Source organism: Pelophylax lessonae, assembly GCF_965119305.1.
Source record: "Pelophylax lessonae genome assembly, chromosome: 3".
Classification (NCBI taxonomy): Eukaryota; Metazoa; Chordata; class Amphibia; order Anura; family Ranidae; genus Pelophylax; species Pelophylax lessonae.
Window position 1 is genome coordinate 35642530 of NC_138770.1, and position 26839 is coordinate 35669368.

The 26839-nt window shown below is 48.1% G+C and overlaps 3 protein-coding genes and 1 pseudogene across 4 annotated transcripts in view; 2 read left to right on the forward strand and 2 right to left on the reverse strand.

The window, feature by feature from the left end:
- LOC309550686 (uncharacterized protein) overlaps positions 1-26839 on the forward strand; it is an 801473-nt gene that overhangs the window by 279982 nt on the left and 494652 nt on the right. The window lies entirely within an intron of this gene.
- The window catches only part of LOC309549964 (uncharacterized protein), a gene marked incomplete at its 3' end in the record, with an annotated part of 180661 nt that overhangs the window by 143522 nt on the left and 10300 nt on the right, over positions 1-26839 (reverse strand). The window lies entirely within an intron of this gene.
- Positions 1-26839, reverse strand: part of LOC309550702 (uncharacterized protein) — a 975511-nt gene that overhangs the window by 111034 nt on the left and 837638 nt on the right. The window contains exon 7 of the mRNA XM_082251036.1: positions 2790-3783. Coding sequence (XP_082107162.1) covers positions 2790-3783 — 994 coding nt within the window. The remainder of the gene's footprint in view (positions 1-2789; positions 3784-26839) is intronic.
- Positions 4333-7016, forward strand: LOC309549968 (ubiquitin-associated protein 2-like; annotated as a pseudogene). Its single transcript has 3 exons — positions 4333-4339; positions 4397-4888; positions 4923-7016. The product of its transcript is annotated as a ubiquitin-associated protein 2-like (transcript).

The following is a 26839-nucleotide window of genomic DNA, read 5'->3' on the forward strand; positions in this document are numbered from 1 at the left end:
CTCCCCCTTAAATGTCCCTCATTCTCAACTTCAAAAGTTGGAAGGTATGCATGTAAGGGTGTAAGGGGGCATGGGGTGCTTTAGACATTTAATCCTACAGATAAAGCCGGCCCTTAGAGGGCAACCATAATGCTGATGTGGCCTGCAATGAAATTGAGTTTGACACCCCTAGTCTAGGGGTTCACATACTTTTTCCACCTGCACTGTGAATGTTTACATGGTGTGTTCAATAAAAACATGGCAACAATCATTCTTTGTGTGTTATTAGTTTAAGCAGACTGTGATTGTCTTTTTTTGCGACTTAGATGATGATCAGATCACATTTTATGACCAATTTGTGCAGAAATCCATATCATTCCAAAGGGTTCACATACTTTTTCTTGCAGCTGTATATTCAAATATAAAAATATAACAAAGTCGTGAAAAGAAAAAAATAAAATAAAAAGTTGCTCAGTGCCAAAAACTTTTTTCTTTTTCATGCATTTGTTATAAAATATATATTTGTTTTGCACAGAACAATTATATTAGCAAACGCTGGTCACTCATTAGGTGTTTTATTGCTAGGAGTACGTATTGAAGTAAATTGTATCACCTAGTAGGTTGGGTCAGTAGCTGCACATATTTATAGAGGTGGCGCGAGTGTATCACTATTAACATTAGTATGAAATCATGTCTGACAGAGGAAACTACGGGGTCTATAAATAGAAAATGTGTTGGACGAGCATAACAAGCATTTGCCCAGCTGATTTTGGGCCATCATTTATTTAACCACTTTAAGACCGGAAGGATTTGCCCCCTTCCTGATCAGGCCCTATTTTGCAATTTGACACTGTGTTAATTTAACAGACAATTGCGTGGGCATGCAAACCCTGTATTGGTGGTATTTGATCACCTATGCGATTTTTATTTTTTGCGCTATAAACAAAAACAGAGCGACAATTCTGAAAAAAAAAAAAAAACAATATTTTTCACATTCTGCTATATAACATTCCCCAAAAAATTTTAAAATTCAGACTTTTTTAACATTTTAGGCCAATTTGTTTTCTGCTACATATTTTTGATAAAAAAAATGCAATAAGCGCATTTTGATTGGTTTGTGCAAAAGTTTTGCGTCTACTAACTACGGGAAAAATTTATGTCATTTTTTATAGTTTTTTTTTTTATTTTTTTTTTACTAGTAATGGCGGTGATTTTTTTTTGCAGGACTACAACATTGCGGCGGAGAGATCAGACCCCTAACTGACATTTTTGACACTTTTGGGGGGGACCAGTGACATTACTACAGTAATCAGTGCTCAAAATATGCTCTGTTACTGTAATAATGCCATTGGCAGGGAAGGGGTTAACGATGTGGGTGATCAAGGGATTAAATGTGTGCCTAGGGGAATGATTCTAACTTTGAGGGGGGCGTGGCTTCTGAAATGACCATAGAGATATGTGATCCGATATGGAAGGATCATAGCTGACCGTTCTCTCTGGAATGATCACAGAGTGCCTGTGTTGACAACAGCTGACCGTTCTTCTATCTCAGCGAGGAGCGATTGCGCTTGTTAGGCGGCAATTGGAGCCGCCTGCCCGCTGCATCGGCTTCCCCGCTGCCGAGTGGGTGCGGGAGCGCGCCGGCGGCGGTACGCGCTCGCCCCCTAGTTTCCCGCATGCAACTGACATAGGTCTACATCGGTTTGCGCAGGAGAGCCACCCTGCCGCTGTAAAAAGGCGGCGGGTGGTCAGGAAGCGGTTAACACAGTAATTTCCTAGGATTGTCAGCTCCATCTAGAGGTCATAATGAGGTATTTTTCCTGAAATACCTCAATCAGGAAAATTAGAGCGATACCACATTATTGCCACTAGATGGAACCAATGGCAATAGGAAATCATTGACTAAAATAACATATGACCTATACTTTAGTTTCTGGGGCTTGTTTTGCCGTCTCTCTTTTGTTCCAAGACTACAGCTCAATACACACTGTCTACAATTATTACTTGGTGTAATTTCCATGACTAGCTTTAAAAAGTTAGCAAAAGAGACAAGACGCTCACCCCTGTCACAGTTTTTGAATATCAACAGATTTTACAGGTCTTTATAATGCTAAATTATGGTTTCTACAATCTGATGTTACTGATGATTGTATTCACTGCCCCTTTGTTTATTCCTAGGCCTTTGGGGCCATGTAACTTCACCTCTTTTCTAATAAATAATTTGTGGACTTACGAAAAAAAAATTACTAATATTTCTCACAGCAGGGGGAATGCATGCAACATTCGATTATTCGATTAACAGTTTTATTTATTAGACCTCTAAATAATTTACAAAAGCTACAAAATGGATGAAAGTTAATGACTCCATTTTTATTCTACTGCTATCAATAACCAACACGGTACAACACTTCATCCATGTCTTTGGTGAACTCTGATCTCCTTATGAAGTGTTTCTTACATGATGAAGATCAGCCATGGAGTATATCTGAGGTGTATACCAGGGTGTGCTTATTCCCCACATGAGAGCTGTGATTTCCAGCAACATTCATATAGAAGACATTTCCCTCACTCAAGGCACCAATACACCTTGAGGGTGAGTGGAAAGTGGCTTCTCCCTCATGTGCAATCTCTGATGTCTGTAAAGATCGGACTTCTGTGAAAAACATTTTCCGCACTCAGGACAGGAATACGGCTTCTCCCCCGTGTGAGATCTTTGATGTCTGTATAGATCCGATATCTGAGAAAAACATTTTCCGCACTCAGGACAGGAATACGGCTTCTCGCCTGTGTGAGATCTCTGATGTTTACACAGATCAGACATCTGAGAAAAACATTTCCCGCACTCAGGACAGGAATACGGCTTCTCCCCCGTGTGAGTTCTCTGATGTCTGTAAAGATCAGACCTCTGTGAAAAACATTTCCTGCACTCAGGACAGGAATACGGCTTCTCACCTGTGTGTAATCTCTGATGTATGTAAAGATTGGACTTGTCTGAAAAAAATTTCCCGCACTCGGGACAAAAATACGGCTTCTCCCCTGTGTGTAATTTCTGATGTCTGTTAAGATTGGACTTGTCTGAAAAAAATTTCCCACACTCAGGACAGGAAAGTGGCTTCTCCCCTGTGTGAGATCTCTGATGTATAGAAAGACCAGACTTATGTGAAAAACATTTTCCACACTCAGGACAGGAATATGGCACCTCGCGTGTGTGCAATCTCTGATGTCTGTTATAAAAAGATTTGTCTGAAAAACATTTCCCACACACAGAACAGGAGTATGGCTTTTCCCCCGTGTGAAGCCTTTTATGTGTGACAAGGTGTGATTTTCGTACAAAACATTTCCCACACTCAGAACAGCAATATGGCTTCTCTCCTGTGTGAAGCATCTGATGTATTTGAAGACTGGACTTTCGTGAAAAACATTTTTCGCACTCAGGACAGGAATACTGCTTCTCCCCTGTGTGAGATCTCTGATGTCTGTAAAAATTTGACTTCAGTGAAAAACATTTCCCGCACTCAGTACAGGAAAATCTCTTATCTGTTGGAAGGACGGCACTGTTCCTCACAGTCTGAGGTTCCTCGGTATAAGAGGAATATGATGGTTCGGCACTGTCCCTCACAGTCTGAGGTTCCTCAGGATAGGAGGAATACGATGGTCCATCTACACTGTGTGGTGCCAGATGGACATTTGAGGTAGCCGGGTTTTCTCCTGGACTATACTGTGTGATGTCCTCATCTTCTACTTTACAGTCTGGAGACAAAGTGAGACAATCCTCTGAGGTTTTCCTCATCTCACGTCCATCTACTAAAATAGAAATAAAAAAATTATTACTAGATATGAGCAGATTGGTTCCCCTAAACCAGGACTCCGCCCACATCAGGCAGCTTTGTCTTTGAGGATCTTACAATTCCACCCTCAAGGTAACTAGTAAATGGGTCCTCTGATCTCCTACCAGTTCATTTCTTTATTCATGGACCTTCTTTGAAATTAGGTATTGTGGTATGTGTAGGACTATATAGAAAAAACTGTGTCTGTCCCGTCCGCTAAAAGTGAAAATCCCAAATTGTACGCAGAAAAACTACGGTAATACCCCTCATGTACTATAGGAAACAGACCATAGTATAATTGGATAAACAAAATGATTTTATTAGATAGACATAAAAAAAAAAAAAATATATATATATATATATATATATATATATATACACACACACACACGCACACACAAGAAAAGGTATACAAGCATAAAACTACATTAAAAACCAATTAATAGTACCCATTAGATATCATACATGGATATTTCCCAATAATACCGCCACCTAAAGAGTGGCATAGGCAGGCTGTTAGATCAACATGTTTCGCACTAAAATTTGTCGAGTCTTTTTTCGGTAACACAGGCTTACCTTACTACACTGAGGAAACTCTGACACAACTTCCTGGGAGACTGTTGAGGACAAAAAGAAAATCGGCAAAGAAAGTTCAGAAAACAAAGAAAACAGAGAGAAGAGAGGGGACAGAGAAGTGACTCGTGGTAGAGGAACATCCAACAGACGAGGCCGAGGTGGGAGTCGGGGAAGAGAGTTTAGGGCAGAAGAACAGAAGAGTGGACAGTGGTCCTGGGGATAGACCTGCTGATTGTGGTAGACGCGGACGTGGAAGAGGATTTGGAGGCCGTGGACGAGGCAGAGGGGCAGGAAAGTTTTCTGCGCAAGGCATGGGGACATTCAATCCTGCAGATTACACAGAGCCCAGTGCCAATGATGGGTTTAGAGTAAAATCTGACACGTGGGAGATGGCCCAGACCGACGGTGATGATGGTACTGGTGCGTGGAGTAATTCTATTGAGGAATGGACGGCAGAGGACTGGAATGAAGATCTTTCTGAAACAAAGGTCTTTACCGCATCCTCTGTTCCTAAAGAAAATCACATCACCCCAGGACAGAGCAGAAAATCACATCACCCCAGGACAGAGCATTGACTTGGTAGCCCTCCTCCAGAAGTCACAGACAAACAGCACTGAAACAGAATCTGCTGGTTTTGAGTCCACATCACAGCAAAACTTTGGTCAGGCCCTGGTGTTCACAAATTCTCAGCATAGCTCTCAGATGACATCCACGGCTAGCAGCTGCAGCGCAGTTAACAGATACACTCCTCAGAGCCCGTCTTCTGTGCTCGGGTCTGGGTTTGGCGAGCTTGGAACATCAAAACTGACAAATTCCGCTGGTTCCCAAATATTGGAACAGCTAAAGAGTCCTGAATTGGGGGCAGTTCTCTACCCAGAATTCTCAGCAAAGTGGCAGTAGTGCAACACCTTCTTCTTCCTGGGACATTAAGCCTTCAGCACCACAGTCATCTTTCCTCAGTCAGTTCGATTTCAAATCCCAACCAGAGCCCTCACCTGTGCTCAGCCAGCCTGCCCAGCGACAGCAGCAGCAGCAGCACCAGATGCAGCCAGTGCCTGTCCAGCCTCCCGGACTGGAGACCTTCTCTTCACAGGAAAAGCTGCGCGAGATGTCTCTGGTGGACAGCACTACCTCTGTGGGCAAAATGCTGCAGCTGCCCAGTCTGCTACTGGACTCCCAGGCCATGTCCGCCCAGCAAACCCATCAAACTGCAGAAACAGAGGATACCGCCTACTTCGAAGACTCTTGCATCTGCAGTAGAGATGTCAGAATCGGCTGATGTTACTGGATTGAACGTGCAGTTTGGAGCCCTGGAATTTGGTTCAGAGCCCCCTTTACCAGAGTCCTGACATTGGAAGCCAGACAATGGAAGCCAGACACCCAGTAACTTGTATTCTAAAACAATAAGTGAATCTCTGAACACCTCACTGTCAATATCTAGTACTGTGCAGGAGCAAAGCTATACGGCATCTGTCATCACCACTTCTAGCCACAACACCTCCCCACAGAGTGCCAGTCCAGTCACCATCTCCTCATCTTCCACTTCCTCCTATGACCAGACGTCCATGCACAGCAGAATAGGTTACCAAAGCTCCATGACAGCCATGGAAGTGGTTCCAGTCACGAATGGACAAAATGGAATTCGGGCACAAGTGTCTTTAAACATTGCTTCTTCTTTCCTGTCTGCGAAGTCTGAGAATTCCTAGTGCCTGACGTCTGTAGGATCCAGTCCGCACTCCACCACATCCTCTCTCCTTCCTTCTAAATCTCAGCACACGTCAGCTGTGTCGCTGTCTAACTTGTCACAGCCAAGTGACCTCTCAAATATCTCTCTTTCACAGCTAAACAGTACTTTGTCTGGGCACCAGAACAGCCTTCCTGCAGCATCAGTACTGTCCTTAGCAGTTTCCCCATACGCACACAAGTGTGGAGAGCACGGTCATGCTCCAGCCTAGCACAACCTTCTCAACAGCGCCAACGTCAGCCACAAGCACCACCTCTTCAGCTGTCAGTATGGCCAGCAGTATGAATTCTATGAACAGTTTAGGCCTAAAGGTTCCCAGTGTAAGTGTGCCTGCCGCTGTTGCTGCCACCACTCGGACTGCTCCGTTAGTGTCTTTGGGAAAAGCACCTCCAAACCTCCCACAGGGCGTCCCTCCTCTCTTGCACAACCAGTACATTGTTGGACCTGGAAGCCTCCTGCCTGCGTACCCAATCTATGGCTATGATGATCTCCAGATGCTTCAGTCCAGATTACCGATGGATTACTATGGGATCACATTTACTGCGCCAGCAACGCTGACAGGCCAAGATGGAGGACTTGCAAGCAACCCATACTCAGGTGATGTAGCAGAGTTCGGCCGTGCCGATTCTGTGTCTCCGGCCCCTGCCACAACATTGGTGCAACCACAGCAGATTGCTGCCGGCTACGCCCCTGCTCCCTTCCTTCATATTCTACCTGCTCATCAGCAGCCTCACTCCCAGCTGCTCCATCACTACCTCCAGCAGGTTGGACAGGGTGTCTCCGGCCAGCGCAGTCAGCCCAACTTCATGCAGCAGAAGACTCAGGCCAACAAGACCGCCTACACCAGTTCTCCCTACTGGAGAAACGGAGGCATCCCGCTGCCGCCCTAGAGGATGATGACGCTAGAAGCCCATTCCTGGACGCCACCATTAGTTCTGAAAACTTTATGGAAGATACAACTGTGATCAGCCAAAATGTCTGTGCGGGAACAATCACAAAACACATCCTTAGTGTAAAAATTATACCCACTTACTTTTTAGTTTTCTGGTGTACAGTATGCATTATATTTATGTACTTTGTATGAATTTGTAAATGTGATACAGCCTAAATGTGGTTTTTCTGCAAAAAAAAAATCTGGAAGGATCCTGGGGCTCTGCAGCAGGACAGAGGCTGTTCCTAGGTTGATGAGCTGGATCAGCATCCGGCCGCAGTGAACCTTGGATAGGGTGTGAGCTATTAGCCACACCCCTATCATCTTAAGGCCTGCAGGGTTCTACAATAACGGTGGCACCCTGTAGCTTTTTGTGGATCCCCGATGAGCAAGGACCAAATGACTTCTTGAAGGTGGGCCAAAAGTAGCTTCTGCTTCGGTAGCATGCAAACAATACCCATCCTATCCAGCTGCCGCCTTGCCTGCCTTTGGTGGGCTTCTTAGGCCTGTATCACATTGAATCACACTGCCCTCAAGCCACAACTCCAGTTGTGCTCACCCGTTCCTCCTCCACCAGCAGGGGAGGCAAGTCCAGACTCTTTAGGACATTCATGTTCAGGACCATGGGTACCAAGGACACAACTGGGCAGTGGGTGACCACTACTCCAACTTGTTCTACTATTTACTGTAAATATTCAAATATTTGGATCCTCACCCACGTGACCTCTTTCACCATGATGGGTAAGCTGTTAGCTGCTTTTAGTGACAACCAGGATGAGTCTTGCTGGTCTTGGGCCCCAAAATGATAGATGTAAAATTAATTTTTCTTTCGTTCTTTGACAAAGCTTCTGATTTTCTTGACCATTGGGTTTTACTGCCCCCTACAAAAGTAGGACACTAGACAGGAAAAAACTTGACTACACCTATGGGGCAGTCCCAGGGGGTATAATCCCACTCTCAGCTATCGGCACTCCCTTGATGTGATCTCTGGTCTTAGCATTTTTTTTTTTTTTAATTGGAATTTTTTCCTATTTTGTTATTTTCTGTTCCTGTGAGAACTACAATCAACTGCTAGACTTGGTGACGGACTGGATATCTACTAGATCCAGAGGGTCCCCCCAGTGTGGCCATCAAGCGCATGCAGGCCTCAGCTCCGCACTAGGTTGGCCGTGACATAGCCCCACTTGACGGGGGCTGGCCTGCGAGTTAAACATCTCGCAAGGGCTCATACGACCTGGTCTCGGCCTGAGGTTCAGCGTTCCTCCAGGCTGACAGCACCCCCATTCCAGTGGAGAGGTTGTCTGTCCAGAGCGGTGCCCCCTGGTTCCTGGTATGGTAAGTAGTTGTCCCCCCTATTCCCCTGGAGGTTTTTGGGGTGGACGTGGGTCTCTCCCTGGGATGATCGGACCCCCGTGTTCCCCTCCATCCCATGCAGCGTCCCCCCCATGTTTCGGGGTCCCCTGCGGACTTTTAACCCCCATCTGCCTACACCTAGCTCCCCCCTCCCCATTGGCAAACTTACAAACTATATGGAACTTTGTCAGGGAAGCTGCCATGATGGATTGACTCTTTGGGACTTGTTACCCGACTAACTCAGGCACAGACCGAATGGTCTGGTACCTGGTTAGTCTACCTTTTGGGGGGAAGATATGCCACGGTACGCACCGTCACTGAGAGTGAAAAAACTATGTGACAGATAAATTAATGGTTTGGCCTGTTTTAGTTGGTCAGACTTGTAACAGATGCATGTCATCAGCTCAAACACCTGTCTTATACGCATTGTAAATTAGTATTTATCAGTATTTACACTATGATATGTGTATTGTATCTTGTTTTAGCCTTGGTGTCGGCAGTCTGGTCTTCCAGGCTGGCTTAAGTGTACTGAGTTAATTAGCATGTTAATTTGGATTAGCCATGAGTCAGCTGTACCTCGTTATCTAACCATTGTGTGATGTTCTGGGTAAATAATCATGTAGTGATTGATCTACTTCTTAAATGTATAAAAGTCTGTTTCTTGTTTAATAATGGAGTTACTTGTTTCCAGTATACAAACTAAGTGTCAGGCTAGCTTTGTATGACGGCGGCTGGAATTTGATATCTATGTTCATGACTGGGAGGAAGCCATATACTGATGAAAGACCACAAGTACAGTGTGGGTCATCGGATTCCATTACAGTGGACCTACCTTTTCAGGTCCGTTTGGGGTGTCAAGCTGTGGACAGGGCCTGGGGGGGGCGCGCCGCGGGTGGCCGAACGATCGGTTTTGGGGGGAGTGTCCTGGGGGGGGACTCCTGCCAGGGCCCCCCTTCCTACTGGGTTTGCCTTTTTGGGGTCCCCCTAGGTCCTGGGAGCCGCCATTTTCTTGTAGCCTGGTCTGGCTGTGTTTTTGTAGCTTGGCGGCCATTTTCCTGTGTTTTCCCATTGAAAATAGTGGTGACCATGTTTTTGAAGCTATATGGGCAGTGATTTCAGTGGTGGGAGCCCCTCCTTATCCCCCAGTGCCGACTCCTGGATCTTTCTCTTCCTGATCGCCACATTGTGTGCAGTAACTTGGCACTATTTCAGGGCCTGATCAGTGTTGGTGAGTCCTTGTGGGGTGTTTTTTTTTTCTATACCTCTCTCTCTGCTGTAGCAGAAGTAGTGTTCTGTGCTGGGACCTGTGGTGCCGCCGGCATGGTGGGTGGGGTTTCATTGCAGTGTTAATCACTTTTTCGGTGTCCCTTTTAACTCATGTGTAGCACTGCCCCCTAAAGGACTGCTGAGAATTACGCTTTCTGGATTCCCCTTGGTTACCCTTAGCAACTGATAGCAGACAAATAGCATTGAAAGTCCTTGGCTCAGTCAATAATCAATCCAGGGGATGTTGGTTTTTGTGTTTTTATTTGGAACTGGGATAGGAGAAGGGATAAGTGGGATACTCCAACTATGAACTATGCACAATCTTGAGGACAACTAGCTGTAGTGTGCAGCAAGGCCGCTGTTTCACCTTGCCACTGAAGTAAAGATAGATAATGTGTTCCTGCTTGAATTACTCTTCAGGGTTCTAACTTGGCACCCCCTTTCTCACTTGCTGTGTGTGCTGACACCTGTCCACTGACTCTCCACTGGAGTGGTCCCCTTCCTGAGCAGAGCCCCGGCAAGCTTCCCAGTACTCACAGACACTGTTTTTCCCAAGGTTGCTCTGCCTCCAACTCCACTAGTCAGCGTACACTGGACCTCCTGGCTCAGCACCACACTCCTGGCTCACAAGGCCGACCGCCTGTGACAACCATCCACAGCAGCAGAAGGAGAGACAAATGTCACCCTCCTTCTTTAACCTGTCTCTGCGACCAAAGACACCCTGTCACATGTGCCCTTAGCTTTTATAAAGTATCCCAGGATGCACCACTGTTTGTGCCAACCACTGGGAGATAGTTACAAAAGCCTGTGTGTCACTGGCTGAGTTTCCTCCACTTTCCAACAGGCTCCCCTATTGGATACAGTGGGGATACTCCCTCAGCCCAGATGAATCACACATGGACACATGCAACAGGTCTAACTATTAATCAGACTCCCCTGATAGCTTCGCCATCTGGTCCCCTCTCAGAGGCTGTGGGGCCCTCCGGGTCCCAACAATCCCTGACTGCAATGATAGCGGTCCAGGTTGTTTCCTTTTCCTGCTTACTTTGACAAAATTGTCGCAAATCAGTGGGGTTGCCAAAAACGCACTCTTGTGGTTCCCAAGCGTTTTGCTAGACGATATCCTTTTGAGGATTCCCTGCTGAAAAAGTGGACGTTCATGCCTGTAGTGGACTCTCCGGTTTCCAGGTTGAACATATCCACTTTGATCCCGGCGGAGTAGTCCCTGGCTTTTAAAGAGCCGTTTGACAGGAGAGCCTTGGTTTTGACCTGCCATATGTTTACTGTGGCTGGTGGTTCGGTTCTTAGGCCGGTGTTTACAATTGCCCTGGTGTCCCAGACTCTGACTGAGGGGGCTAAACTTTTACGCCAGGGCACTGCTTCCCCTGCCTTTGTGGAGTTGGTGGACCAGTTGGTCCAGGGGCTGCAGTTTGCCTGTGATGGCTCGCTGGATGTGGCTCCCTTTGGTTTCTAGGTTGTCTGTGTCAGCAGTGGTCCTTCAGCGCATGGATCCCCTGAAGAAGCCACGTGAGCGGAAGTGGCCTAACGCGTAGGGACGCTAAACCGGAAGTGACGCATGAACACGGAAGTGAGGACCGCGACCTACCCTGTTGTTTGCCTAATGCGCAGTATTTGAGGAATACATGTGAGTTTTTTTAATTCATTTGAAATAAAGTAGATTTCATACGGTATATTGCACTATTTTGAGCTCTTTAATTTTGAGATCCGCTGACCATCGGGAAAGGATAGGAGGCTGATCCATCCTAGGCAGTTTGAAGACCGCCATTCTTTGACTAACATAGTAGGAGTGGAGAGGAGCCCCTGGGATTTCTGATAAGGCGCATTACCTGAGAGATTGAGGTGAGCGACTAGCACACCCAGAGGGGTTATTGGTGAGAGAAGAAGCACCCCACTTGTTTTCACACAGTGTTAGGTGGAGGGTCAACACCTGAATGAAATTCCCTTTTTCTCTTATGTCCTCCGACAGTCGCCGCCCCTTCATATTCGTCACAATAGGGTTATTGACCTTTGCTCCGTAGGAGTGGCTAGACAACAGAATATGTTAATATCAAAGCTTTTAGCATACCCCACCCCCAGGGGGTGGTCCCCTCAGTCAATACCCTCCTGCTTCCTGCATTCCTACCTCAGTTTCATTTGTCTAGCTCAGGAGTAGGTTAGACGTTTCCTGTGCTGGGGCTTTTCAGCCTCAGCTTCTTTTCTCTTTTTGATTTTATTTGGAGTTTTTTTCTCTTTCTTTACTTAGCTGTTTACTTTCAGCTCTAGTTAGGTCTTCTGATGAAGATGATCGTGCGGTGCTGGGTCTCGGGCTGGCCTCCCTGGTTACCCGGGGTTCAGGGCCAGTGGCTTCCCAGCCTGCCATCGAGCGTTCAGCTAGGTTTCCCTGGCAAATATGAACGACCCATCCCTGTCCGCTGCGGGGATGCTGCGGTGAGGTGGCTACCTCACTGGACGCCATGCGGTTTCGCACCGCAATTCCACTGCGTCCTGGCTGCGACTCTCCCTGTCCTTAGTGCAGCGGTTTGATCGCTTGTGCAGGCTCCCCACGCCATCTGGATGGTAAGTGTATTTCTGTGTGGGGACCTGTCTGTCTTGGGTGTCAGTCTGGGACTGTGGGACCCTGCATGTCTGTGCATAATGTTGAGCTCCCTGTCAGTATAGCTGCTCTCTGTGGGCTGCAGGGGGGGGGGGGCTCTCCTGCTCTGCTCTGTGTAACAGGCTGTGTGACATGCTGTGTGCTGTGAAGGACATGATTGTGAGACATGTTGTGGGCATACTGTGCGGCGACCGCTGCCGCGGTCCGCCATTTTTTGTGACAGTTTTGTGGTGGCCGATCCTGTGTGGTGAGGGCGCCGTTTTGGCACCAAACGCCGCCATTTTGGCGGGGATCGCGCGGGCCACATGTCAGTGTTTCTGCCTCTACAGCCTCGGCCGGCGGCCATGTTTGTGTAGCCTTACATAGGCTTTATGAGGGCGGTCAGTCTCGCATCACTTCCTTTTGCTCTGAGGACAGCGATCGATGAAGCAGCAGCCTGTGTGACCTCTCCAGGTTTTACCTTTCATTCCTGTATTCCTTGCCTTTGTATTCCTAGCCCGGTGGGTCAGTGTGTTTTGTGAGTGCGGTGGGCTGCGATCGCCGCGACCTTAAAGGGGCAGTACTCCTTTTTTTCCTAAGTTACTGGGGCATGGATTCTCAGGAAAGCAAGTTTCCTCCCTCCTTGGTTGGGGGCCAGGGGGCTGCTGCTGCTTCCCCCGAGGGGGCTGATCTGGCTACTATTGTGGCTAACCTCGCTGCTCAGGTGCAGATGCTGGTGGCTGATCGATCCACAAAAAGGCCCAGGGTGTCCATTTCCTCTGATTCAGAGGGCGATGGGGATGCTATGGCTGGAGTGCCCTTCTCAGGGTCTCGTTCTTCTCTAGACCTTGCGGGGTCTGAAGGGGAGGCTGAGGTGGAAGGGGTTGATAATTCTCCCCCTGGCTCGTCTGAAGAGCTTGCACTCATGGATGAGTTGGTTGCTTCTATCAAACAAACGCTGCATTTGGAGGATGAACCATGTCCTCCTGCTTTGATGTCCTCTTATGGGACGCAGAGAAAACGCAAAACGTCGCAGGTTTTTCCTTGCTCTACGGAATTTCAGCGCGTTGTTGAGGAGCAATGGCGCAACATAAAGAAGCCTTTTGCTGTGCCGAGTAGGTTCAAGCTGCGTTACCCTTTTACACCAGCTACTGATGAGCGTTGGTGTGTGCCGCCTCGGGTGGATCACGCGGTGGCGATTTTGAATAAATCCACTGCGATTCCTGCTGAGGATACCCCGGTGTTCCGGGACCCTATGGACAGGAGATTGGAGTCTCTGGCCCGTCACTCTTATACGGTTGCGGGCTCTATGCTGAAGCCTATTTTTGCTTCCATTATTGCAGCCCAGGCTATTGCCGATTGGACGCAGGTGCTCAGGCGCACTCTGGTGGCTGACTCTGCTTCGCCGTCGACATTGGCTATGGTGGATCAGATTCATCAGGGTGTCATGTATTTGTGTGATGCGGACCTAGATATGGTCCCTTTGGCTGCGCGTCTGCAGAGTGTGGCGGTGTTGAACCGTCGCCTGATCTGGCTGAAATGTTGGTCTGTTGACCAATCTTTTTGCAAGACTTTGGCTAATTTGCCTTACGCGGGGGTTCTCGCCTTTTTGGAGAATCCTTGGATACTCTGATCAAGGGTGTTTCTGGGGGTAAGAGTACTCTTTTGCCCCAGACTCACAAGTCTAAGTTTGTTCGCGGTATGAAGAATGCTTCGTTTAGACCCTCTCAGGGGTCCTTTCGTGCCTTTCGGTCGCACTATAAGGGTAAGCCCTTCAAGGGACAAGGCTCCCAGAAAAAGCCGTGGGCAAGTAAGCAGAAGTCCGGCCAGTCCGGGTCCGCTGCCCATAACAATGCGGCCTGAAGGGACGCCCTCACCCAGTTCTGGGGTGGGGGGACTTTTGCTCGGTTTTCTTCAACCCTGGCTGGCCCGCGTTCGGGACAGGTGGGTTCAGGAAATCGTTCGATCTGGATACAAGATCGAGTTTCTCTCTCGGCCGGCGGGCAGATTTTTTCCCTCAAATCTTCAGCTGTCTCCGGAGCGCTTGCGGGATCTACACCTGGCGATGCGGGACCTGCGGGCTCAGGGAGTGGTGATTGCGGTGCCTCATCGGGACGGATTTCGGGGATTCTATTCAAATCTGTTCACTGTGCCCAGAAAGGAGGGCAAGGTACGACCGATTCTGGACTTGAAAGCTCTGAACTTGTGCGGGTTCGCAAGTTCCGCATGCAATCCCTGCGCTCGGTGGTGGTTGCCCTGGTTCCGGGGGAATTCATGGCCTCCATCGACTTGAAGGATGCGTACCTTCACATCCCCATTTTCGAGGGTCACCAGCAGTACCTTTGATTCGCCATTGCGGAGAATCACTACCAATTCGTGGCGTTGCCCTTTGGTCTCGCCTCTGCTCCGCGGGTTTTCACCAAGGTGCTTGCGCTGGTTCTGGCTTTGTTGAGAGCCCAGGGCATCTCGATCCTGGGGTATCTGGACGACATTCTGGTTCGGTCTGCGACCAGTCAGGGCCTGGTGAACGACCTGTCCGTCACGATGCAGACTCTGAAAGAGTTGGGTTGGACGATAAATTTTCCAAAGTCGACGCTGTGTCCGTCGGTTCGTCTTCCTTACCTGGGAATGATTCTGGACTCTGTTCAGGCGAAGGTCTTCCTGCCGGAAGACAAGCTCCGGAAGCTTCAAGAAGTCGGGTCCCTCAGGGACGTTCAGTGCTCGTCCCTCCGGACGTGCATGAGGTGTCTGGGACTAATGGTCTCGGCTTTCGAGGCGATACCCTTTGCCCAGTTTCACACGCGGGGTCTCCAAAGGGAGGTTCTGGCCAGGTGGGACGGACAACCGCAATCTCTGGATCTCCAGATTTCGTTGAGTCATCGCACCAGAAGGGACCTTCTGTGGTGGCTCCAGTCCCCGGCGGTGTCGGGGGGCAAGTCCTTTCGTCCTTTGTCATGGACGGTGATCACCACGGATGCCAGCCTGTCGGGCTGGGGTGGTGTTCTGGGCGTTCTGTCTGCCCAGGGAACTTGGTCGGAGGAGGAGTCCTCCCTTCCGATCAACATTCTGGAATTGCGAGCAATAAATCTCTGCCTTCGGCGTTGGTCGGACAGGCTGCAGGGCCGTCCGGTTCGGGTGCAGACGGACAATGCCACAGCGGTGGCCTACATCAACCACCAAGGGGGAACCAGGAGTGCCCGAGCGGCTCGGGAAGTGGCCGACATTCTGTCTTGGGCCGAGACGCCCGTCCCGGCGATATCTGCTGTTCACATTCCGGGGGTGGAAAACTGGCAGGCGGATTATCTGAGCCGCCAGACCCTGGACCAGGGAGAATGGTCCCTTCACCCGGATGTCTTTCTGATGTTGTGCGAGAAGTGGGGGTCCCAAGATGTGGACCTGTTCGCGTCTCGTCTGAACAACAAGGTGGAAAGGTTCGTGGCAAGAACGCGCGATCCTCGGGCAGACGCCTCAGACGCGTTGGTGGTGCCCTGGCATCAGTATCGTCTGATGTATGCCTTTCCACCGATTCAACTGCTGTCCAGGTTCCTTCGGAGGTTGGCCTCGGAACCGAAAACGGTGATTCTGGTGGCACCAGACTGGCCTCGCCGGTCTTGGTACGCAGACCTTGTGAATCTGGCGGTCGACGCTCCATGGCGTCTGCCTCTTCGAGACGATCTCCTGTCTCAAGGGCCGATATTTCATCCTGCTTTACAGTCGCTGGCTTTGACGGCCTGGCTGTTGAAACCCAGATCCTGAAGGATAGGGGTCTATCCCCTGAGGTCATTCACACCTTGATTAAGGCTAGAAAGTCCTCTTCGGGGAAGGTTTACTACCGTACTTGGAAGGCCTATTTTGCCTGGTGTGAGTCCAGGGGGTATTCCCCTCGTTCATACTCGGTATCAAGGGTGTTGGCTTTTCTTCAAACGGGCGTGGACCAGCGTTTGGCGTTGGCCACGATTAAGGGTCAGATTTCTGCTCTGGCCGTTCTCTTTCAGCGCCCTGTGGCGTCTAATTCTTTAGTTGGCACCTTTGTTCAAGGGGTGCGGCATCTGGTCCCTCCTAGGAGGGAGCCTTTGCCTCCATGGGACTTGAATCTTGTTCTGTCCGTGTTGCAACATGCTCCCTTTGAAAAAATCAGGGAGATCTCGTTGGCTATGTTATCCAAGAAGGTTGCCTTTTTGGTGGCAATCACCTCGGCTCACAGGGTGTCGGAGCTGGCTGCCTTGTCCTGCAGATCTCCGTATTTAGTGGTTCACTTGGATAAGGTGGTCTTGCGTCCTAACCCGTCTTTCCTTCCGAAAAGGGTTTCGGAATTTCACCTCAATGAGGACATTGTCTTGCCTTCGCTTTGCGCAAAGCCTAAACATCCAAAGGAAGTGGCTTTGCATTCCTTGGATGTTGTTCGGGCGATCAGGGTTTACCTGTCATCGACTGAATCCTTTCGCAAGACGGATTCTCTCTTTGTCCTTCCAGAGGGGCCTCGGAAGGGCATGGCGGTGTCGGCCTCTACCATCGCCAAATGGATCAGGCAGGTCATTGAACAGGCCTATGCTTTGAGGGGGAAAGTTCCTCCCATGCCTGTGAAGGCGCACTCTACAAGATCTCTGAGTACGTCTTGGGCCTGTCATCATCGGGCTTCTGTGGCCCAGGTGTGTAAGGCGGCGACTTGGTCGTCCGTTCACACCTTCTCAAAATTCTACAAGGTGGATGTTCAGGCATCGGCAGATGCTTCCTTTGGCCGTAAAGTTCATAGTACGGCAGTGCCTTAGGGTCCTTTGTTTGGGTCCTTGGCTGTTGGGGTATTTTTACCCCTAGGTTACTTGTTCTTTCCTGGGTTGTTGCTCCTGTTGAGCAAGTTTTTTTCATGTTGCCCAGTTGGTTTCCTTCCTTTGGTAAGGTTCTTTTCTCTGATGTGGGTATTGTGTTGCCTTAGGCGCGGCTGCTTTTTTTCCCACCCCTCATGTCTACACTGCTTTGGGACGTCCCTATTGTGACGAATTTGAAGGGGCGGCGACTGTCAGAGGACGTAAGAGAAAACGGAATTTTTGTAAAATCTTACCTGTAAAATTCCTTTCTCTGAGTCCTCCGACAGTCGCCGCCCCCGCCCCTCTTTTGGGGTTTTGTTTATGTATTCTACTGCTATGCTACTGAAACTGAGGTAGGAATGAAGGAAGCAGGAGGGTATTGACTGAGGGGACCACACCCTGGGGGTGGGGTATGTTAAAAGCTTTGATATTAACATATTCTGTTGTCTAGCCACTCCTACGGAGCAAAGGTCAATAACCCTATTGTGACGAATATGAAGGGGCGGCGACTGTCGGAGGACTCAGAGAAAGGAATTTTACAGGTAAGATTTTACAAAAATTCCGTTATCTGGATATATCATTGGACTATTCATTTTTCCACTTGTTAATTTCCTGGGTCACCTGCGGCATTGTATAATGGACTAAGTGATCCTATGCACATTTCATTTAATGCACTGAGCACTTTACCTGTCACTATTTATTCAGAGTTTTTTAAGATTAGAGTGTGAATTTAATTTTCACTATTTATTTTATTATGAACCACATCAATTCACTTTACACCTGATGTTGTATACGGAGATTTGAGTATTTATTTTTTATTTATGGAGTATTTACACTAATACACTTTTGGATTTTTAAACTCACATCATTTAAAATTTCTCCAGAATTCCCTCATTCTTTGAGGGAGCGTAGTTTTTACTATATTTTTCCACATTTGTATATTGCACATTTGAGTTTTATTGACTATTTATTATAAGTCTAATCTTAACACCTCCCAGAAGCGCAGTATCACCCACCCCGTACTATTAGCTTTTTTACTGATACATGCAGCATCTGGGAAAGGTTTTTTTAAACTGCACAATTTCCCCAGACAGCGCGTGACTCTCCCCATAATTTCTATAGCATGATTTGGCTGAAATGCTGGTCTGCGGACCAGACATCTAACAAGGCCTGTCTGATCTTCCCTTTGTAGGGGATTGCCTGTTTGGATCTTTCCTGAATGACATCATTAACCCCTTAAGCCCCGGAAGATTTTACCCCCTTCCTGACCAGGGGGGTATTTTGCGATTCGGCACTGCGTGAATTTAAGGGACCATTGCGCGGTCGTGCGACGCTATACCTAAACGAATTTGACGTCCTTTTTTTCCCACAAACATAGCTTTCTTTTGGTGGTATTTGATCATCTGTGCGATTTTTTGATCATGCGCTATAAACAAAAAAAGAGCAACAATTTTGCAAAAAAAAACAATATTTTTCACATTTTTTATATGAAATTCCCCCCCCTCAAAATGTAAAAATCAAAATTTTTTAACATTTTTGGCCAATTTGTTTTATGCTACATATGTTTGGTAAAAAAAAATTGCAAAAAGCGTATTTTGATTGGTTTGCGCAAAAGTTATCGCGTTTACTAACAAAGGGAAAGATTTTTGTCATTTTTGTTGTTTTTTTTTTTAACGCGTAATGGCGGCGATCTGTGATTTTTTTGCGGTACTGCGACATTGCGGCGGACAGATTGGACCCTTGACTGACATTTTTGACACTTTTGGGGTTACCAGTGACATTTCATATGCTATACATATGCACTGTTACTGTAAAAATACACTGGCAGTGAAGGGGTTAACTTTATTTGAGAGGGAGGGGCTGTGTGTGTCCCTAGGGGCGTGATTCTAACTGTGATTGGCTGTGGCTTGAGCTGTAGGAACAATGATCAACGGTCCTACATAGTAGAACCGTATGATCATTGTTTCTACACCGGGGAGAATGACAGGCGGCTTGTTTTCACTAGCCGCCTGCCTTTCTCCCTCTCCCCCGACGATCGCCGAGTGACCGGCGGACATCGGGTCCGCCAGTCACAAGCGCGGGGGGGTCCGTGACCGCGCGGGAGTGGGAGCGCGCCTCCGGCGGCGCGCGCTCACTCCCCAGAGCCTCACAGGCTAGCGACGTAGACCTACGTCGCTCTGCCTGTGAGGGGCTGACTGCCGCAGTAAATATACTGTGAGCAGTCGGCAAGCGGTTAGGGTCTCACGGGGGGATTACTTTTCTTCCACAGGCTACCAAGGGTAAGACGTGGTCCTTTCTTCGCAGCTTATAAGCAGCCTTTTCGTCCCTCAGGGTCTCAAGACAAAGGATCTAAGCCTTTCAGGGCCTCCTTTGGAGGTTCCAAGAGGACTTGGTCTGGCAAGCCACGAGCGGGTTCTTCCAGACCTGAAGACAAGTCCTCTTCTGCCTGAAGGGGCACCCTCACCCGTGTCTGGGGTGCGGGGACGTCTTTGCTTCTTTCCCATGCACCTCTCTGGTTCAGGAAAAGTGGGTCCATGAGCTCATTTGGTCCGGCTACAAGATCGAGTTTCGGTCCTATCCTCCAGAGAGGTTCTTCCCCTCCAACCTGCATCTGTCCCCAGACCGCTTACGGGGTCTTTTTGGAGTGGTGCAAGACTTGTTACTACAAGGGGTGATTATCCCGGTTCAGACTTGCTTTCAAGGGTTTTATTCAAATCTGTGTACAGTTCCCAGGAAGAAAGGCAAGGTACGTCCAATCCTGGAACTCAAGGCTCTAAACTGCTTTGTGCAGGTGCAGAAGTTCCGAATGGAGTCCGTTCGTATGATAGTGGCATCCCTACATCAAGAGGATCTTCTCACTTTTATCTACATCAAGGACGCTTACCTTCATATTCCAATATATGCCATTTGCCAGCGCTTCCTCCGCTTTGCCATGGGGGAGGAGCATTATCAGTTTGTGGCGTTACCCTTTGGTCATGTCTCCGCTCCTCGGGTTTTCACAAAAGGTGTTGGCCCCGGTGGTAGCATTTTTGTGTCAGCAGGGGATTGCGGTACTAGGGTTCCTGGACGTCCTTCGGTACTAGGGTACCTGGATGACCTTCTTCTGCAAGCAGAGTCTCTGGTTGCTCTGATGGACAATTTGGAAATCACTATGCAAATTCTGCAGGAGTTTGGTTGGATTCTGAATTTCCAGAAATCTGCTCTGGTTCCATCCACCAAGTTGGACTATCTGGCTCTTACTCTGGGTGTTTCTTCCTCTGGCCAGGCTCCAGAAGCTGTAGGATGCAATTCAGATGCTATTGCCCAGTAGTCAGTCATCTCACAGGACTTGTATGCAGCTGCTGGGCCTGATGGTGTCTACCTTAAAGACGGTTCCGTTTCCACAGTTCCACATGAGGGCTCTGCAAAGAGAGATTCTTGCCAAATGGAACAAGCATCCACAGTCTCTAGACAACCTGATCCTGTTGAGACAGTCTCTAGACAACCTGATCCAGGGTATGAGAGGGTTCCTGATCTGGTGGCTTCGTTCTCAGGCACTTCGACAGGCAAAATCTTTCCTTCCCCTGGTCACCACGGATGCCAGCCTGTCCAGGGGAGGTGTTCTCGACACAGAATGTGCTCAGGGAGTCTTATTGATCAACTTACTAGAACTCTAGGCGATCAGACTTTGTCTGGATCATTGGACAATTTGTCTTCAGGAGTGTCTCGTAAGGATTCAACCAGACAATGCCACGGCCATGGCTTACATCAGTCACCAAGGAAGCACAAGAAGTGTCCTGGCGGCTTAGGAAGTAGTCAGCATTCTAAGGTGGGCAGAACGCTTCGCTCGAGCCCTGTCGGCTGTACATATTCCAGGGGTGGAAAATTGGCAGGTGGACTACCTCAGTCGACAGGCTTTGGACCAGGGAGAATAGTCACTTCATCTGGAAGCATTTCATCAGCTGTGTCTCTGGTGGGGTATTCCCGAGGTGCACCTGTTGGCCACTCGCCTCAACAGGAAGGTAAAGAGGTTTGTGGCACGGTCCCGAGATCCTCTAGTCCACGCCACAGATGCACTAGTGGCTCCTTTGGGTCAGTATCATCTGATTTATGCCTCCCCTCCCCCACTCTCAAACTTGTGCCAAGACTCCAGTGCAGGATCAAGGCAGAAGGTATTACGGTTATTCTAGTGGCTCCGGACTGGCCTCGCCAGTCTTTGTACACCGATCTGGTACAGGTGGACGTTGATGCTACTTGGAGACTTCCTCTCAGGGAAGATCTGCTGTCTCAAGGGCCAATCTTCCATCCTGCTCTACAGTCACTGGTTTTAACAGCTTGGCTGTTGAAAGCTAGGTGCTAAAGGATAGAGGTTTGTCTGAATCAGTGATTCCTACGCTATTAAAAGCTAGAAAATCTACTTCTAGGAAGATTTACCATCCTACTTGGAAGAGGTACATCGCGTGGTGTGAGTCTCTTGGGGTTTACCCTCGTTCTTTTTCAGTGGCTCAGATCTTGGCCTTCCCCCAACCAGGAGTTGAGCAGCATCTGGCCTTGAGTATCATCAAGGGCCAGGTTTTGGCCTTCTTTCTTCTTTCAACGTCCTTTGGCCACGCATTCCCTGGTTCAAACTTTTATTCAGGGAGTTCGCCACATGGCTCCCCCAGTGTGGTCTCCAATGCCGCTATGGGACCTCAACTTGGTGCTGTTGGTTCTCTAGAAACCTCCCTTTGAAAATATTCAGGAGATTCCCCTGCTTACTGTACGTTGTCCCAGAAGGTGGCTTTTTTTGGTAGCCATTACTTCTACGTGCAGGGTGTCGGAGCTGGCAGCGTTGTCTTGTGGTGTCTGGTGGTTCACAGGGATAAAGTGGTGCTTTGCTCTTGTCAGTCGTTCCTTCCTAAGGTAATTTCTGGTTTCCATCTGAATGAAGACATTGTTTTGCCTTCACTGTGTCCTAAGCCTACACATACTAAGGAAATTGCCTTGCATTCCCTGGATATGGTTCGGGCAATCAGGGTGTACCTGGCAGCTACGGAGTCTTTTAGGAAATCAGACTCACTATTTGTCCTTACAGATGGCCCTAGTAGAGGGTTGGCTGCGTCTGTTGCGACCATTTTCAGATGGATCAGGCAGACGATGGTTTAGGCCTATTCAATAAGGGGTCAGTTTCCTCCTTTCCCTGTTAAGGTGCACTCTACTTGGGCCCTTAGTGCTTCTTTGGCCTTCCGTCATCAGGCGTCAGTAATGCAGGTTTGCAAGGCGGCCACCTGGTCGTCTGTGTACACTTTTACAAAATGTTATAAAGTGGATGTGTTGGCATCTGCGGAAGCTTCCTTTGGCCGCAAGGTTTTGCAGGCTGCTGTTTAGAGGATGAGCTTGTTCCTGGTTGAGCTCTGGGTTACCTGGTTGGCTATGTTTAGCCTTTGGGGATTTTTTCTGCTGTTTTTTTACCACCCCTCATTTTTAATTTTTAACACTGCTTTGGGACGTTCCAATGGAGATCAGGAGCTGTGTCCAAAAATGAATGAAAGAGAAAATGGGATTTTTTGACTTACCGTAAAACCCATTTTTTTGATGTTGATTGACAGACACAGCACCCATCCCTCTATGGAGTTGGGTTTTTCTTCTGACACTGCTTGTAACAAAACTGAGTGCCTATAGCTGAGAGTGGTAGTATCCCCCCTGGGACTGCCTCATAGGCGTAGTCAAGTTTTTTTCCTTCCTAGTGTCCTACTCCTGTAGGGGGCAGTATAACCCAATGGTTAAGAAGATTAGGAGCTGTGTCCATCAATCAACATCAGAGAAATGGATTTTATGGTAAGTCAAAAATCCCATTATTCCACGATAGTGACTTGAGATGCAGATTTGATCAAGCAAGGGACTAAATTGTCCATTTACTAAAGCAGTCACTACGAGGCTTGGGCCTACCATGTTCTCCTGTCTTGTGGGACCTTTATGTGTAGTCCACGGGAATTGTCCTTCTACACTGGAAGCCTCTACTTTAATAACAGACAAGGGGTACACTTATTCTCAGAATGGCCACAGTTCTCGGCCAGGTGCCCAAAACGACCTCACCGCCAACACCTCTGGTCTTCAATCAGATCCTTCGCAAGGGGTTCTTGCCCTTGGTCAGGTGAGCCAGTTCCTGTTTAACTGTTTTCATTTCTTGCCACACGGATCCCAGGTTATGGGTCAATTCTCAGATAAAGCCTGTAGAACCAGAAATGGAGAAGGGGCCAGGGTCTCTTCTCTAAGGTAGAGACATTCACTTTTCTTGGTTACGGCCACGGTGGCTTCCTCGTCCTCCTGTTCCCTGGCTACCACCTCCACCACTATATCATTAATATCATTAAAAGTGGTGTGTTCTGCAGGATTGGGTGAGGTCTCTACCCTCCCTCAGATAGGTCCCGCACTCACTCCTCCAATAAACTGATAGAAGTCTTTCGGGGCTGCCTATATTGGGACACCCATGCAAGTCCTTTTTCTCCAATGACTTCTGGAGAGCTACAGTAAAAACGTGTAAGGCTCTGAAGAAGAAGAAGCTGTGTCTCAGCTCGCTTAGGGGTTATATTCTCCCTGAATAGGCCCACTAACTGCGTTCTAGCCTGGCGTGTGCATCCTCTGGTAGCACCGTTACTGTTGGCAGGCATAATCTTCTAAGGAATTGATAGCCAGTTCTGCAATCAGCCTGGAGGGTACCAAATAGAGTGGACAGAACTCTCCAGCCTCTCTTCCCACAACAATAGGGAGATCCATTGTATTTGGGCACTATGGCCAAGGCTGCACCTAGCGATGCCATGCTGGCCCCTTATCACCTGTTCATGGCAGCCATTGAATGGTGCATATTCTGCTGACTTTACGCCAAGTGTAGGCTGTGGGGGAGGGGGGGGGGCAGGTGGCAGACACCCTAGAGGTAAGACAACACTAACAGATGATTTTACAGAACTTGCGGAGAGTGCTGCTCAGAAAATAACGACACCTGGTGCAGGGGGCAGCTGGTAGATAGTAAGCAGAAAGAACTAGCAGCAGAAAAGTTCCTCACAGTAGCCCTGACGACCGCCTCTATGCTGTCCCTCCTCCTACATGCTAGGCACACTCTCTTTATCCAGTCCTCACCTAACCACACAAAAAATATGCTCCAACTGAAGTGAGCCAGTGCTCTTTATAAGCACTGCCTTAACTAAAGATGGCCGCAGGGTTTATCTGGGTGGCAGCGGCCAATCAGACAGCAGCCCAGTGGATGACACATATAGAGGCCTAAGAGGAATTTGAATTACTCCTGTTCTCTACTCTCCCGTGGGGTGGTTACAACAGCATCACCTGTGTAGGGAGGTTAACCTACATAAGCCTGCAAGTGACCCTGGGAAAATTGCTCCGTAAGAGATCTTACTAGAACTGGGCATGGAGCAAAAGGCCCAAAGCACATACCCCCTGTTTTTGGGGGCCCATGGAACCCAGCTTACCTTATGTTCAATAGTTTTTATTAAATTTTAAGAAGCATAACAAGCAAAGGTGACCAAACGGGTAAAACATAACATTGCAAGTGAGGTCAAAGTACAGTGGGTTACATTGAAGATAATGGTCAACAAGATAAACTTCTGCAATACAGTTAGTGGGTACGTGCGAACGAATATTGAGAAAGGATCACTGTCTTCATCCCTAGGGCACCCCAAGGGGAACAAACTGTGCCCCAGGGAGATGACAAAGTCAGAAAGTCCGCATCCACAATGCTACAAATACATCAGACAGGAACTAAGAAGAAAAATATAAAGCACCCATATCACTGGGGAAAGTATACCTAAGTATGACCCCTTTTGACATCGTAGCAACGGGACCGTTGGTAATAGAGCAAAGGTGGGAAAGGACAAAACGGGGGGGGGGGGGGGTTGGGGGGGAGAAAGGGGGAAGGAATGGTAGAAGGGCTATAGGGTAAAAAAGGGGGGGGAGAGAGAAGTAGAGAAATTTCCAGCAGAACCTATAGAGACACAATACGGAGTAGTATCAGTCTAATACTGTGCAGTTAGGGTGAGACAACCAAACATCCCACTTCACTCGAAAAGAGGAAGTGGTAAGAGTGGCGATCGCCAGTGTCTTTTCCATTAGGCATTGATGATTAAGCGAGAGGACGACCTCACTATGGGAGGGTGGTACGGCAGATTTCCAGTGTTTCGTGATAGTAGTCTTTGCCGCCAAGAGCAATTGTAATACTACAGTTCTATGGCAGGATTTCAATACATGGGCATTGAGGTATAAAATAGCGAATGCTGGGGAGGGAGGAACATTATCCCGCACAATCTCAGAGATTAGTGCAAATATTTTGTTCCAAAAGGATCTCAATGACACACAGGACCATAGTGTGTGGTGTAGAGTTCCGATCTCTCCACACTGTCTCAGGCACAGTGAGGAGTGGGACGGGTAGAACTTGGAGAGCTTAAAAGGGGTGAAGTACCACATATGAACCACCTTCTGGTATTGTTCCCAATGGTTAACACATTTAGTGGCACCATAGGCGGAGGCGAAAGCTTTTAGCCAAACTGAGTCAGAGTATGTTTCTGTGAGAATACGTTCCCACTTGGTGACTGTGGGAGGTTTGGAAAAAAAGTTATGATTATTATAGATACTGTAAAACAAGGTTATACCTTTCTTGGGAAGGGTGGCATCTTGAAGGAAAGAGTACACCAGATTGGGGACTGCAACATGTGTAGGGATAGGGTGTTGATTGAGGAATGACTTGATACGGAAATAGGAGAATAAAGCTCCTGGTGGTAAATTAAATTTAGCATGTAGGACATCGAACGGGCAAATGTGTGAATTCTGGTATCTGTCAGTCAGAAGAGTGATGTCTTTGTTTACCCACGGTTGTAGGTCGAGGTGCGGTATAAAGTGACATAACACTTTCAAAGGGGTAGGGCTCAGGGCAGTAGCAATGAGGGTCAGTCACAGGTCCCTAGCAGGAACTATAGAGGATTCAATGGATGACCACATTTTGTGTGGGGATGGTCCAGGACACAAGCCTTATAGTAAGCTATAATATTGGGCACTCCCATTCCACCATGTTTCCTGTGTAATACAGTGGTTTTGAGGGGGCACCTAGGAGGTCTATTGTTCCATATGAAGTGGGTCATGAGCTTCTGAAGGGTGGAGAGGAAAGACAAAAGGTAGGGGAATGGCAATGGTACGAAACAGGTAAAGGAGTTTTGGGAGTATGATCATTTTAAAGGTGGCAATCCTGCCCATAGTAGACAATTCATTTGTTTTCAGCTGTAGTAGAAGGGTGGGTAAAGAGTCCAGGAAGGGATTAAAGTTGTATTTGTATAGCTGAGATGTCTGTTGCGGAAGTTGGATTCCCAGAAAGAGTATAGAGTGAGGGGACCAGATGAAAGGGAATCTCGTCGCGAGGGAGTCCCGAAGGCCAGGCGTGATGTTGAGACCTAAAATTTGGGATTTTTTTGTGTTGAGTTTATAATATGATATTTTACTAAAGTCGTTCAGAAGGTTGTATGATTCCAATAAAGAGGTAGCTCGGACTATAAGCATGAGCATCACATCATCGGCAAAGAATCTTATTTTATGGTCCAAGTTGGCTACCGACAGGCCTTTAATACAGTGGGTGGGAGCGGAAGCGTTCCGCCAAGGGTTCCATTAGGAGGGCAAAAATAATGGGAGATAGGGGACATCCTTGCCTGGTGCCGTTAGTTATGTGTATGGGTTTCGATTTCAGACCTGAGGTAAGTACAGTGGCCGATGGGTTTGAATAAAGAGATAGAATAGCTGATTGTAACCATC